The sequence below is a fragment of the Lepeophtheirus salmonis genome, chromosome 8 (assembly GCF_016086655.4).
Source record: "Lepeophtheirus salmonis chromosome 8, UVic_Lsal_1.4, whole genome shotgun sequence".
NCBI classification, from domain to species: Eukaryota; Metazoa; Arthropoda; class Copepoda; order Siphonostomatoida; family Caligidae; genus Lepeophtheirus; species Lepeophtheirus salmonis.
In genome coordinates, this window is record NC_052138.2 from 22,607,801 (window position 1) to 22,624,571 (window position 16,771).

The window sequence follows — 16,771 nt, forward strand, 5'->3', positions numbered from 1 at the left end:
ATGGGTACTTTCTCAAGATTTATTAAGGTTTTACACCTACGAAAAATTGTCAAGAAAGACATAATTCCTGAAAAATCTTGAATTTCATTATTTTATAAAAATATAGGTTCCTTATATTAAAATTTATTGGTCTATTGATAATTATTTTGGTATAAAGTTTTTTCTAACTATGTATTTATGCAACAGTGCAAATGATTTGCTTTGTGCATAGACACTTAGCCCAAAGAATCATCTGCCTACAATTGAATATGTAATCAATTTTTGCTTCACCTTTTAATGGTAAATTCATATTGCATCTTACTCGAATGTATGGACAGTGTAGGTTTATTTTTTGTGGAATTAATAAATTTATGGCATGTGTAACCCATATATTTTCAGTTCTCATTTTCTCAATTTTATAATTATCACATTATTCAAATAGTGAGTAAATTGTTGTTTTTTGGAATCCGCAAGTCACGTTTTAGTCAATTCCGTAACCTGTTCCAACCAACAATAAATAACGTAATATTAGTAAATGTTGAAATAGTTAACTCTAGCGGAATCTGAGGGTTGTAAAATACACAACCCGATTTGTGGGCTAGAGTAAACATGGAATGCAAATATACAAGAAAATAATAGTTGTTTTTTTTACAGATTTTATTTCTAAGAAAATGTCATTTGGCCAAATAATACAGCGCGGCAAAATTTTGAATTTTAACATTTTTCAAAAAAACTAAAAAATAGGGATATATATAAATATATGTTTGGCTATTTCAATAAAAGGTCTTACTCACTTAGACTTATAAACATACTAGCTTTATTCTAGTAAAATTTGTCTACATTATTATTCAACGCTAAAGTCCTTAGGGGACAACTGGTCAAATTTACCATTGTAGCTAATCGCTACACTGCTCCCTTTTTGGCTCGAGAGTAGAAATTTTACAATAAAATACAAAAATTAAATTTAAATAAGAAATATTGAGACACATAGGCAGCTTTCAATCTATTGATGGATTGCTTTGTTGGTGTGTGCCCCCCTATTCAGAACGAAGTAGTCGTGGTACTTTTCTAAAATTTCGAATGGTCCTTCATAAGGAGTATCAAGCTGTCCCTTAATAGGAGCACTCATGATGAACACTTTAGTTGCTTGACGTAGTTTCTTCTCTTCGGAAGAAATTTCATCATTAACCGAAATATGATGACTAGGACTAGGACCGCTACCTCTGTTCTTCTCACGTCCAACACATCCAGCAGAGATATAGAGATCAGATTTCTTTTCTGAATACTTTTTGGGCCGGAAAACACAAGTATCACTTCTAGGAGTCGTTCTTAGACCAAATAATACTCTATGTAGTGCAGTTGCCCCACATTCTTGAGTCTCAGTTAGGCAAGCGCTCAATGCTTATTTTCATTTCGTATGTACTCTCTCAATTAGTCCATAAGGCGTGGTATATTTACGATTGATCTGGAGATTACTACACATTAACTTCCCAACTATAGAGATAAACTGTCTTTCCATATCGGAAGTAATAATAGATGGAACTCCAAACCTTGAGATCCAATTAATCTGAAAAGCTTACCCGATGACAGGTGCCGTAGTGTTTCTTTGAGATATTGCTTCTAAACATCTTGTACGTCGATCAATTATTGTAAGCCAATTTATCATGCCATCGACTGGTGTGAATGGTCCCACTATATCTATATGAAGTTGATGGAACTATTTTTTTGGGTGCATCCACTAAACTTGGATTTTTATTCATGTAGGTTGTTATTTTAGTTTTGGCACATGTATCACAACCACGGATGCATTCCTTTACATCACCCTTGAGTCGATCCCAGAAATGAAAACCATGAATCTTTCTAATAGAAACCTGTATTCCCCGATGACTCTCTGAGTGTACACGCTTGATTATTCCTTCGACTAAAGATGGAGGCATAACCTCCCGTGGTATAGGATTACGGACGTCACAGATCTTCATACCCGTTTATCTCAATGACTTTGCGTTTTTCATCTAGATCAATGGACTCACGCTCCTGCAGAGAAGCAAAGTCCTCCCAATCAACCCCATCCACCATAATATTATTAATCCTTGACAAAAAATCTGCAAGGATATTGTCCTTCCCACTTATATGACACAGACTGGCTTCGTACTCGGACACTTCTGCAAAAAAGAAAAACAGTGAACTTTATTAGACCATGTAGGATTTTTGGACTTGATAATATCGATCAGAGGCTTGTGATCCGCTTCTGGTTATCCTTGATCGTATTTAACACACTGGAGGTCTCCGTCACGGTTGAATTGAATTTTACAATTCGTATAGGTTTGTCTTAGCTCACATCCGCGAACTACACTCAGAGTCCACTCATTGGGTATCTGGAAGACTCCTCAAGAGAATCTGTTTGACTATAGCTTCCTGCAGATTGGTTATGTTCTAAAGATAATTTCTCGCATGACTAAGAATCCCTGCTAGGAATGTTAATTTTTTTTAAACTTTAAAACACTGAGATTAGAGCAAGTATCTTCAATTCACTCCTTCTAAATCCACCACTGGGTATAACATTTATGGCTTGTAATAAAATGTAAACAATTTTTGAACTTTTACTCATCTTGTTAAAAACTCTTTATAGAGTTAATAATGTATTTAAAACGGTACTTATTGGACCACCAATGATGGAATGGAAACACACAAACAAAACTCCCCCCTCCTCGAAAAAAAGTATTTGGAATTTCCCTACTCCTTCTACAAGAAACAAATTTTGCACGCCTTGTAAGTGCATGTGAACTGAACTTCTTTTTAAATATTTTTTGTGATAAGAATTAACGAAATACCAGTATTAATAAATATTAGTATCGTGAAAACAATAATTGTAATAGAGTACAAGTGTTTGAGATTCGGTCTGAATTGATTTTTTTCTAAAACGATTTAAGCGAAATATCGGTCTTAACCTAAATTTAGACTGCAAATCGAAATTTCAATCATATGTGAATCAAAAATTGTATACACTAAAATTTAAATCTGTGATGGAATTTAATTTTTCTCCACTAAAAAAAAAATAAAGTTCTGTTTTTCCACAAATTTATTTTCTAAAATAATAAATCAAATTTTACTACGAGACCAGTCCAGATCGAAGTTGGACCGAATTATCTAAAATTAAAGATTTTGAACTGGTCCAAGATTTCCATATCAAAACTCAATAGTAATAAATAAATATCATTAGTTTTATCAACTAAATATAAGTTATATATGCCCTAAGCAAAGAAAAAATCATCATTAGAAAATACCAACATATGTATAAGTTCATTAAACTGGTTCTTAAGTACTTTTTTTCATAATGTTTGGGCTATATAGTTTTTTGCTTTTGGTAAAAAATAAAAAGTTATAAGGTTTTATTCATATTGATGCGCAGAACATTTAAAGTTTCAAAACGCCATCTTTTTTATGAGAAAAATAGCATTTTGAAACTGAAAATAGTCAATAAAATTAAAAATAGGGGAATTTATACTTTATAAATATTATAAATTTACAGAAATCTTTCAACAATTTTGTACATAGTCTTATCATAAAACAATTTTTTCTTGAAAATAAATGATAAATAATTTATCGCTGTAACACGTTTAACTCGCACCTGTTTATTATTTTTTTATAACAAGATCTATTTTTTTTGAAAAAGTACATATTTTCCCACATAAAATAATGGTTTTATTACTGATTCTAGTCTCTACCAGGTGTGTAATTGAAAACTGGACAACTACGAATTTTAATAAGTTTAATTTTGAAAACTAAGAGAGGTAAATTAACTAAACTTTGTACGGATGTTGGTACATGTTTTGCCATTTCTAATCTTCTGTGTATCCTCCATCAACTTTGATAATGGCTTTGATGCACCGCTGTAAGCTATGACAGGTAGTAATATTGTAATTGGGATCTTGAAGTTCCAATGCTTCGATATTATGTGCCTTTGTCTGGTAGGCCCTGGCTTTGGCATACAGACAAGCAAGAAAAGTCGAGCGGTTTGGCCTCTTTCAAGTATTCTGGCCACATGGTTTTCGGATCGAATGTAATGTTAGTCTCCAAAAAGGAATGTTTGTGCCGGTGCACCTTCTTGTTGAAGCTCTTCTCCTTGCCAATGACGTCATTAATTGCATTTTCAAGTTGTTGTTACCTGCTTGACTATGCCAAGTTTTGGATCTCTGGTGGTGTGTATTCAGTGCGAAGTAGAAGAGGAACCCCAAATATTTTGTCTCTTTGTGAGACCATTTTTCGATTGATGGTGGTTAATTTTTTGGAGGAGGGTGTCAATACACACAGTTTGTCAGCTGATGGGATTGTTTATCAATTCTTCTCATGTGATTTTATTATTCCTCTCTTTTATAAGTGTCGTGATTTCAACCACACGGACGGTATACGAGTAGTACTAGCTATAATGATATGATATAATATTGGGATTTTAGAGTATTCCTTGATTATTCTGAGCTTTTTTGGCAAATATTGGCAAGGAAAAAATTTTATTTTTTAGAAATTTAGAAATAAAATATTTTAAGAAGCAGTCTAATATGCATATATATCAACCTATCTTTGTCGCACCACCTAAGTAGGCGTATCAGTTATTTTTGTTTGGAAAATGTAAATATATATATAATCTCTTTTTATAAATCTGGTAAAAAATAACTTCTCTTTATCTTCTAAAAAGCTATAATTCTTCCTATAGAATATACATAAAGGTGATGTAAGCATAGACAGACAATACTTTTAAAAAAATGCAGCATAAATAAATAACATTTTCTACCTGAGGGATACATAAATCCATTGCCTCTTGTAAGTATGTAGGTATTCTATTAATAGGTTATTTTCTTTCCTTTTTAAGAAGGAAATTAAATTCAAGGAATTATGCAACGAAGAAAATCTGTTATACCTATGGAAAGTTTGTTGTTCTTAAGCCCTCTGGCCAATTTGTTAGACGCATCCGTCTTATTTTTTAAAGCTTAAAGAGAGTTTTCATACAACATCAGCATTGATGATGTTGGCCACTTTGGGGTATAATCAATCAAATTCTATATAAATAAAAGCTATTTTTGTATTATGGTAAAAAATAAAATGGCGAATTATTGCTAACAGTGTATTGGGATGTCAAAAGGGGATCTTAGATGTACAGAATGGATACTAAATACTGCAACAAATGTTTAAACTCATTTAACCCATAGATATTTTGAGATATCATTCTTAAAAATTTCGTGGTATATAAGTGACCAATTGTCAACCAAGTTTTTCGTTAGTATTTTTTAGTGATCTTTCATTTACGAGGATGGAATGGAGACGAGAGGCTGTTTACTGCTTGAGGAAAATCAACCCGATTAATTTTTAAGGCCTTAAAGGGCATAAAGATTAACAGAGTTCCGCAAAATCTGAAGATGAGCCAACATAAAATGTTCATGGAACTAGGCATGCACCACATAACAGTGAACAAATTTGTGAAGAAGGCCTTCAAGATGTTCTGTTACTGTCGTCGGAAGAGACACCAAAACCAAAGAAAAGGGAGGCAACCGAAGCAAGAAACTCCTCAGTCAGTTAGTCAGTTGAAGTCAGGCATGGCTCCTAACATTATCTTTAGTAATGTTTTTTTGGTGAGGTTAAATGAAACTCTCAAAATGAGACTTAGACCTTTCAGCATGATGGTTCTCCTTCTCATAATTCCAATAAGACTTAAGAGAGATCGAAGACTCATCTCTCAGGGTTTTGGAGTCGCGACTTTTGGCTTCAATCGAGTCCAGATTTGAACCAGATGGATTTTGGAATCTGGCTCATTTCTGAGGACAAGGCCTGCAATTTTTGATGCACTGATAACCACCCTTATTGGAGATAGTGCGTTCCTGCTGCCATCCCTCCCCTTACATACTAACTGCTCTAATTTCGGAAAAAGAAGACGATTTTTAAAAATATTTTTGTCAATCTTTGTAAGATAAGTATTAATTTTTTTAAATTTGAGATGTATAATTTTTTTTTAAATCCATACAATTATTCATGTTACAGTATTTGTGGTCCACCCTGAATAAGGACTAAAACGCTGAACAAAAAACCAAAAATAAAGAAATATATATATGCAAACAAAATGCAGAAATGATTAGGGAAATATTTCAGCTTATTAAAAGCTGTTTTGTTTTTACTATATTAAAAATAAAGCAGAATTCAAACTAGAAAAATATTTGTATTCCAAAAAAATATTTACTCTTTATTTTAAGCCATTTGATAAAGTTTCTTCAAGAGTTTTTGGAAATGCATCGATTGTTCATTTCATTAATTCCTTCGTTCTCCAATGACATCTTTTATCCGAGGAACAAAGTTATAAACCAAGATGTAAAACCGATGACCAAGTGATCAATTATCGTCCAAATATAGTACAAGACTACTTATCGTCCGTTAGATGACTACATATATTTCATAATTCCTCCGAATGTAGGAAAAAATGTATACATGAAGATGAAAAATGATAAAGGAAAGCCTTTTTCAGCAACTCAACTGATGTCTGCTGTCAATGTGTCTACTTCTTTTCCCATGATAAATATTCTGAACGTTAATTGGTTGAATTCGAATAAAGTCTTGTACGGAAGAAATAGCCAACTACCAACTGATTTTGAGTTTTATTTTATGTTTCTTATATGAAAAAAAGATTGCACGATGTTAAGATATGAAAAAAGTGACATCGTCTAGGGGCAATTAATAATGTGGTCTTTTGTTTTGCTTTAAAAAAGAACCAATGAATAGAGAAAAAAATTAATCAATGAGCGCCTGAGCGTTATTTTTTCAGAAAAAAAAACAGTTGAAAGGATAAAGTGTAAACAGGCCAAAGCTTGTTTCTAAATTATACTTATAGATGCATGTTTTTTATATATTATAAAACAATAAATGACTCAAGATATGAAATATTTCATTTTCTTTCAAATAAAGAGAAATTTTATTTTTTTAGTATTTTTTTTATTATTATTTACCTTTGAGTGTAGGCTGATGTCTTTCATATAAGAATTGTATTCAAAATAATAATTATTACTATTTGAATACTTTCTCAATTTATGCAAACACAAATTGTTGTTTTTTTGGCACTAATGATTATTGTTTATGCCAAAATTTTCATTTTATTCCTTCATTCTAACACTTTTTTTACTCCTATATCTATTTTTAGTAATTTTGTAAGATATAACAATTTTTGACACAAATTAAAGAGTTTTTGTAAACAATTTAATATTTTTGTATTATTTTGTAGGATAAAATATTAATAATAAACTCTAGCCTGTATTAATTGATTAGGTAAAACAAGTTGAAAAAACTACCACTTAGAGCAGATGACAACTAGGTTCCTTCCTTGTAACAAGGCTAAATTTGATAAATAAATATGCTTGATTATTTTGAGGACACGCTTAAAACATGTGACCAATAGATCAGGTATGACTGTATTAACCTATGTATTTTCCTACATAGATATCGTTGTCCTTTAAAGTGTTGTTGTTGTTGTTTTTTTCAAAATGTTAGGATAGGTAAGATCTGAAAAAGTTTATTCTTAATAAATATATAAATAAAAAGTTTGGGCCATAATAATTAATAATTAGAGGTTGCACATTCCTATTGGGGCTTCTGAATTTCAGAAATATTTTTTTACAAAATAGCATTTTCAACTAAAATGCAAGTCAAAATACACCAATTTATAAACATAGCTACTTCAGTTAAATAAACAATCTTTAAAAAAAGTGTATTTAGTTTTCCCATATAAGGACTATTTTCTTACTAAAAAAAGGGCAAACAAATATTGTTGAACCGCTTTTAGTGTACACTTTTCCCCCTTTCTATACATATACTATACAGGGCGTTAAGATTCAATCGACCCGTGCGTGCGCTGGCAGTTTTGCTATGATACAGTTGTCTAATGGTGTCTCTTTTTTTACCGGTAGAAACTTTGTTACATCAACAAACTTTAGTAAAGTTTTGGCCATTATGGCTTCAAGGAAGAAGATTGAATTTACAGAGGAGAAACTGCATTGCACCGTGACGATGAATTTAGTTCACAACAACATAATGATTTAAAATAAGGAGGTCTCAAATACATTCTCAAAATATCTTTCTTTGGTCAGACACCAAGATTCAATCTCTTGACATGTTTCAGACAGGTTCCTGAAGTGGCTTTGTTTTCTGTACAGCTATGACTTCATTGGGAAGAAAATATGCCCCCTTCCCCCTGTAGGGTGATCTTAATCCGATGGATTATTTTTCCTGAGCTACGTTGAATCTAATACAAATCAAACATCCCATAGCATCAAGGATTCTCTGATTGCCTTCAACAAGCCATGGAACTACCTTGTCAACGTCTCCTCCTCCTTATTGGCCTATATCCAGACTGTGATGGATGCTATTGGTGGTAGTAAATTGAATGAGGTTCTTTTTTTCTTTTCTTTTTTCAATATTCGTATGTATAATTCAATCGAATTTTCAAGTAAATCCGCCGAAAAATGTGCCCGAACTAACAATTTAAAGATTTTTAAAAATGCGCTAATAACAAACACATCGAATGTTGTCTCTAATAAAATATAATGCTGTATCAAAATGAATCTTTTTGCCTATGTTCCCAACAGTTCAAAATACCATGGACAACTATAATACATATACATATATATAAGACTTTCTTACCTTATCATTTATTCTTAGAACCTCACCAATATCGATACCAATCTCTACCAAATTAACAGAGTTAGGAATTGGTAATTCAAACTTTGAGTAATTTGTAGGAAGACATAGTTTTAAGCTTTGAGAACTAGAACAGCTATGCTCAGTTACTCGAGCCCTAGTTCTCGTCACCAAAATGAGGAGGAAGATCCATAGGCACTTAAAGCGAAGTCTTTGATTCATATTGAAGGTTATTGACACGGGTCTGTCTCTTTGGGATTGGTCCTTTGCAAATGTTCTGGTTTTGTTCGAATTCGTCTTTTTATGATTTTGTGGAATCCTTTAGAGCTGACATTTTTATATTAGTATCTAGAATGAAAAGAAAAAACAAAACTATTAAATGACTTTATACTACAATTTGAAAAATAAATAATATATCCATAAATCAATCCTTTTAAATTATCCCTCCCCCTCCTCATAATAAATTAAGCAAAAATTTATTTATATGTGGCGTCTTCTTTAATCATAAGACAATTATTAAGTAATCTTAACGTCGTTACCCACATCAATTTTCATTTTCCATCCCTTTTTTAAATTAGAAAAAAATAAAATAATTCAATCTGAGGATTTTCAACTAATAATATGCCCATTTTATAGCTTAAGAACCAAGGAACAAAAGAAAAGTTTATTAATATGTACAATGAGTTATTTATGATAAATGATGGGTACATCTTCAAAGTAGGATAAATATTTTCATTTTTCAAAGAAGTATAAAAAAATACAGTTCATAACTTACGAGTAAAATCAGCCTTATGACTTATTGTTTCTTTAGCCTATACATAAATATTAGGTTAAGAAAAAAGTTCTGACATTTTTTGCTAAATGTATTTAGTCAACTATTTCTCACGAATACATTGCATCAAGAAAGCTTGAAATATGTTTAAAAGTGTAGCATGCACTTAAAAAAGTTGATTTATAGTTTTGTGTCCAAAATGAAAGTAAAAAAAGAGAAAATTTGAGACATTCTTTAGAATCACTAGGACCAAGATAAAAGGATGGAGGAGGCAGTGAATTTTTTTTTGCTGTTTATATATCCAATACAGTATCAAATACAACAGCAAAGCAGTGGCTCCAAGGAACCCGTTCTAGTAATATGAACGTTAAAGATGAGGCACACACTGGTAGGCCAGTAATCCAAAATGTCGATAAAATTTGGAAATGATTGAGTTCGACCGGCATTTGAACCCTTATTTCATCGCTAAGGCACTGAAATCTACCAGAAACTTGTTTCAAACTATCTAAATTGGACTGTTACAATATCAGAATCATCAACACCATTCACATTTTTAGCCGCCTGGCTTGTGTTTTCGACTTTATCGTAGAAAAACTGTAGAATATGCTGTATTTTCTCTTTGCCCCAAACTCAAAAAATCCGAAAACTGTCTTTTAAGATTTTTTAGTACAAAATCTTCTCTTTCTAACGTCATTTAGTGTTAGCCTCTCCTTTTTTTTTACGACTGGAGATAAAAATTAGTAAAAAAAATTTTTTTTTGGAAAAATAATGGATTTTTTTTCAATTCGACTACTTTAAACTTGTTTTAATGATGTTTTTTCTTTTATGAAATGATTTCCTCTTAAAAGCAAGAAACATGATGGTGTAAATTATCAGTAAAATATTTTTTTTTTAAGTTAAAAAACGATGATTAATTTTTAGCCAACTCAAGAAAGAAAGTTTATTCTTTTTATAAAAAAACATTTGTTAAAATTTATATAAAATAAATTGCAAATTAAATAGTAAATATTCCAGAAGAACAAAATTTAGACACGCTGTTCTACAAAAACCAAGGCATTAACTACGGAATTTTTTTATACAAGGGATATAAACTCTTTTTTATCAAGTTAGGGTATTTTCTCTTATTATTATTATATTAGGAGTTATGAAATGAAGGAGAAAATTGAATTAAAACTATCGTGTAATCATTTTCTTAAAGAATTTAAAAAAACTTTCTTTATTAATTAATTCTGATGATATAAAATAAGTAGATTATCCAAAAAAATATTTTTTTTTCTTAAGATATTTATTATACGATTGTTATAATTCAATTCCCTCTTTCATTCCATAAATATTTTACTCTAAACAATTACTGTTAAGTTTGACCATATAACGGTAAAAAATGAAGAGAGTGAGAAAAAAAATTGTATGTGTGGAGTAAGTTTCTCAGATTAATGCACTTATGAAAAAATTTGTATTATTTTATGGAATATGAATTTTAATGGTATGGTGAAAAAGTAATTTTGCATTATTGGCTTTATGTCAATGCTTTATAAGTGGTGTTATAATCATCCGATTTAACCCATGTATGCACTGTTCTGTTTGATACCTTATTGCTAACCAGAATCCAACTCCATAATGCCCTTTTCGTAAAAGCCCATGTCCCTATTGGCATAAAACTCGGACAACCAATTTTTGCAGGACTCTATTAAGGTCAAATTTGTACCCCAATAGCTTAGGCTATAGTCAGGAACAGGTGGTCTAGACTGTACGGTGGATTCATAAAACAGCCCTCATGCCAACTTCATAATGTATGTTGAGGAGAAGGCCTGTACACCGAGGTCAAACACCAAGGCCCTCAAAGCCACTGTCATCCATCACTGGGACGCGCTGACAGAGAACTACATCTGCAGCATATTCCAGGCTAACGATTACATCAACGATTAAGAGAGCTCAGACACACATTTATTTATAACATTTTTTTTTTTTAAATTATATTCTTAATTACTAAATTTTATCTTGTTGAAGTTTAATATTCTATTCAAAGTGTTCATATTTTAATGGACCACTCCGTAAATAAGGAATAGTAAAAAAAATATATAAATAACCCCTTCGAATAACTTACTAAAATTGATATTAGGAGAGGGTAAAGCAACATTTTCTTTTAAATAATCGTACATGAATGCCACAGCCAAAGCCATAAACACAAAAATTGACAGTACAAATGGACAAGTTTAATCCGGATATTTTCTGAGTAGGCCTAGTTTGCTTTGTCACCTGGAATGCTAATTCACCTCGATATAATGTTAATTTATTTTAAAATGATGAAATGTATATTTTTTTGCCAAAATAATAGAAATTAACTTATTTAGTTAATTCAAAATAAATTCAAAAGCTCACTAACAAGCAATATAATTCAAATGAGCCGAGAAAATGTTGTTAATTTATTATATTAATTTATGTGTATTTTATAAATCTATATGAATAATTTGAGTAATAATTTCTACAATGTTGAACTTCAAAGATTGAATTATATTATAATCAAATTTATGATGATAATTGTGTAATTGATTAAGATTGAGTAAAATTAACCATAAAAGGGACAAAGTTTTAAAAAATGTTTAGGAAGATACTTTACTATGTTTTAAGTGGACTTATTCATTTTTCATAAGTGGTAAAGAGCATGTAAACTGACGTCACCGAATATACAATAAACCGAAAGCAACGTCATAGTTATCAAACAAAACTATAAAAAATTTTAAGGAAACTTTATATCCTGGTCTTGAAAATAGAAAATAAACTTAACTTCTATTAAGAGATAAGTGTGTTATTGATGTGAAATTTAGTTGTCAATGCTATCAAGATGTCCAGATTTCAATATGATAACATCACGTCCAAACCCACTAAATTCTGAATTACGACAGATAAAGTAATCCAACTTTTCCGAAATTACGACAGCATAGGCGGAGCACCCAATTTGTCATCAACCATTACGTTAAGTAAGAAATTGAGTTTGCTGTGTGATAATGGCAGGGAACTACGTTATATATAGCTAATAAACGAGAGGGCATGGTGTTACCTCACATGTAAAATATGTACAATATATTCCTCCGTTTTAAAGCTTATTGCTACCTTATCTTTGCTCTAAACGTTGATTGGTTGAGTTGTAATTAGTTTTTGTTAGACTATGACTAACTCTAAACAAATATTGAGTAATAACTCAATAGTTTAGAAGTATTGGCTTTTAAACAGGTGATAATGGGCCTTTTTTTTTCTTGTTGGAGAAAAGGTTGTAATAACTATACAATAAAGATAACTAAATCTTAGTATATACTAAGAAAACATGACTAAAATAATTTAAAATTTAATAATGATGATATAATAACAATTATATCAATACACTTCCACTAAAAGAAAATGATACTCTAATATATATAAATATCTTCTTTATTCCTAATATTACTAAAATTCTAGCCATTATACGAGTTCAACTATAATTCCTTAGTTATTTTAAAGCTGAGTCTCGTATTTTTATATTATTTTGTCTCTGTGGATTACTCATTGATGTTTCCAATATATATACATTGCAGTCTTATATTTTAACTTAGTATATGTATAGCACAGACTTGGCCTCGAGACTTCCGACTCGATTTATACTAGAGAACATAAATTGAAGACTTGAGACTCAATTTGATCCCATAATCAAAGATTCACTACTTGACTTGAACTCGTGACTTTATTTTATTTATCACAACTTTTAACAAATCTTCTCACAATAGTTTAAAACTTAATGCAATATAATGTACTCTTTATAGCACCCTATACATTGAATTTGTAAATACTTTTAATATATTTCTCACAGTCTTTTCAAAGATTTCTTTGGATATTAATTAGTCTTTAAAATATCTTAAAATAGGAGGATAACTATATCCGAGTCGGACTTTTGTACTTTAAACGATCTCAAAAGACATCTGAGGAATCGAACTACACTGTATGAAAATATTTAAGGAGTTTGACTTGTGAAAAAAAAAGCAGAAACTCTACTTGAACTTGCAATAGAGTCATTCCACGTCAAAGTGACCACACAAATTAACCGCACATTTGAAAATTCTCTGATTTTTTTGCAGGATACTATATAAAAATGAATATATTAAAAATTTCAGTCCAATTTGGACTTCTAGGTTGACTTTTTTTACCAAAGGGGATCTGAGTATGTTTAGTTTACTCAAATGTAATGATTATTTCCCGCCCTTCTCCACCACATAGAAAAAAATTCAAAATTTGAGCTGGAAATAACAAACATCTATTTTTAAGGGATTATATCTAAAATTCAGAATTTTACATCCATTAAATTTACTTTAGTATATTAAACATGCAAAAATTAATTTACAAATGCCCTTCAGCAAAAATTAGATGAAATTTGAGCGAGTTGTCGATGTTTAAGTGATAATTTTGCCAAATTTTGTCGCCTTTTTTTTTTTAGAAAAATATATTTAACGATTGAATCTAAGATTAATAGATATGTTTTTTTTAAGGACTATTTCTCGCCTCTAGCATATTGTATAATACACAAACATATAGTTAAGTATACGAAATTATAAATATTCTTTATTTTTCTATCAAATAACCTTGTACGGCAAGACACAAATACATAACATGATGGTTGAAAAAGAGTAGCCATTATCTTTTTTGAATTATCGCTACTTTTATGTAATAATTCAAGATATATGTATTAAGTATCATTATAAATATGTATTAATGAATTGTACAAACATTAATTCATTCAAGGTACGTTATATATTCACATATTATTCTATTATATTTTATGGTGATAAGCATGATTTCATGTACGTATTACTTTTTTTTTTTTTTTTTGAATAATATAATCATGGTATTTAACTTTTTAATTGAACATAATTTTTAAACTTAGATTGTTATTTTTTAAAGAGAGTTCATTTAAGAGGGGAAAAAATGTATTAAAGCATTGTCCTCATCTATTTTAAAATATTTTTAAAAGTCGAGGTTAAAATGAATAACCAAATATCCACCTTAAAAACTGCAAGAAATTTAAACTATTATAAATTTTTTATTTTTTTTAGGGGAGAGGAGGGGCTTGATGTTTAAATTTTTTTTGAAAAAATCCCAAAAATTTAAATTTTTGAAATTAAATTCCATATTTATCAAAAAAGAAATTAACCTGTTTGTAAAAAAATTTCAAATATTAATTAAATTGAAAAAATTTTTTACAAACTTTTGAGAAAAATTTCTATAAATCATTGTTATTCACAAAAAAGATATATATATATTTTTAAATCCATAGTTATTCAATTAAAAATTTCAATTTTTTAGCTGTTTGTATAAAATTTAAGAAATTAAATTCAAAATATCAAATTTATAGAAAAAAAAATTCAAATATTTAATATTTTGATAAAAAAAAAATCAACTATTTAATGTTTTGAAAAACAAATTTCAAAAATCCATAAATATTCATAGAAAAGTAAATTTTTTGGCAAAAAATTCTAAAATCCATTACTATTAACCAAAAATTTAATTTTTTCGAAAAAATAAATATTTTAATTTTTTTGATCTTCTGCATTCTTTGTCCCTATGATTTTATTTTTTTTTGAAAATAAGTCTTTAAAAACAATTTAACACCTACTTTTGAGTAAATTTTTACATTTTATCATAAAAATTTCTCGTAAAAAGCCCACCTCCTGTGGACGCCTCTGTATATAAAGTTATGGGAGGCGTAAACAAATAAGTAATCTACCACAAAAATGAGAAATTCCCAATCTATCGTTTTACATCAGTATGATGTACGACTTAATAATGTATTTATATATGTCCTTTATATTCTAATTTCCGGGATGGATTGAAATGAAAATAAATATGTTCAATAGTATAAAGTCTACAAATAACATATGAGACTTTTTTTTCTCTGATATGATGCAATAAATATAATCTATCATATTTGTGTTCTATAACTGTTTAAAGAATCCATAAAACTTCAAGTGCGATTTGCAACGCTTATAATAGTTCTAGTTAAATAATTTATTAATAAATAATTATATAAGATAGTTTGATAGGTAAAAAAAATCATTTATATATACATTAATGCTTTAATAGTCAAACCCCTTTGACAAAACGTTTACTCGGCATTACCTTGCCAATGCAAAAATTTACAATATATTTTTTGTCAACTGTCAATGTTTCTGTTTCTTTTCCCTCAATCAGTGTTCTGAACGTTGAAAAAGAAATAGTTCTATTGAAGCTGTGAACAATTACTCAAAACTATTATTTAATCATTTCATAGTTGAGAAGAATTGGCTAATTAACAACGAATTTGAAGCATTTTCGTCTTTTCTTATTTCGAGGGAAAGGTTGCGCGATACTATAAAAGTAACAACGTGTTGAATGAATGGTTTTTTTATTTTATTTCTTTCAGTTTAATATGCTTCAACTTGCCCGGAATTGCCCTTGGGTACAGTATTTATTTTTTAATTTTTAGAAGGTCACCTATTCTTTCTCTTTAGACAATTTTAAAAAAAAAGAAGAAAAATATACTAAGAATATAAAAAAATAACTTTTGATCCTGAATGGAATAATAAACAGACATTCCTATAGGTATGAGTCATCAAAAATATCATACATATTTTCTGTAATCCTATAAAATTCTTATATTCCAGGAAAAAAAGTGTCAAATAGTTTTCATAGTGCGATAAGAAAGAATTGCATGAAATTGGTAGGTAATAATATGTACAAATTAACAAATAAAGAAGGATTGTTCAGTCCGTATAAATGGGCAGCCAGGGAACCAGATTTCATGTTTAGAAATATTTACATACTTACATAATATGAATAATAAATATGTGTTAAAACAGGGGCGTTTACAGGATTAAATTTATGGGGGCATGGTTTAATTTTTTGGAAAAACATTTCAAAAATTTAATTTTAAATATGTAATTTTTTGAAAAATTTCAAAAATCCTTACCTATTTATAGAAAATTAATTTTTTTTTTTAAACTGAAAAATGACATTTCAAATATTAAATTAAATTTTATGGAAACAAAAATTTGAAAATTCTATTTCAATTTTCTTGTAAAAAAGCAAAAGAACCTTTACTTTTTTGAGGAGGGAGTACAGCCCCTCCATTACAACCCCTGAGGACACCCCTGTTAAATGCTTCTTTTTTGGATATTGGAAAAGGTTAATGTACAAGGTGATCCAACAAAATGTATCTACACGTCCTAATTATTAGTCTACAAAAGTAAAAGAAAGGTAATTATACTGCAAGACAGAGTCGAGTATCAAGTTTTTCGTCACAAGCAAAAGTCCTGGAATATTTTTATAAGGTCCAGTTTGAGGTCTCAG

The 16,771-nt window shown here is 29.7% G+C and overlaps 1 protein-coding gene across 3 annotated transcripts in view; it reads right to left on the bottom strand.

Moving 5' to 3' along the window:
* LOC121123266 (acetylcholine-gated chloride channel subunit acc-3) overlaps positions 1-16,771 on the bottom strand; it is a 218,001-nt gene that overhangs the window by 56,726 nt on the left and 144,504 nt on the right. For 2 of the 3 annotated variants that reach the window (XM_071890274.1, XM_071890273.1), the window contains exon 2: positions 8,653-8,997. In XM_071890274.1, the coding sequence (XP_071746375.1) occupies positions 8,653-8,871 (219 nt within the window). In that variant the 5' untranslated portion in view covers positions 8,872-8,997. Of the gene's footprint in view, positions 1-8,652; positions 8,998-12,038; positions 12,441-16,771 lie in introns of those variants that run through there. The other variant, XM_040718395.2, reaches the window with a different exon arrangement.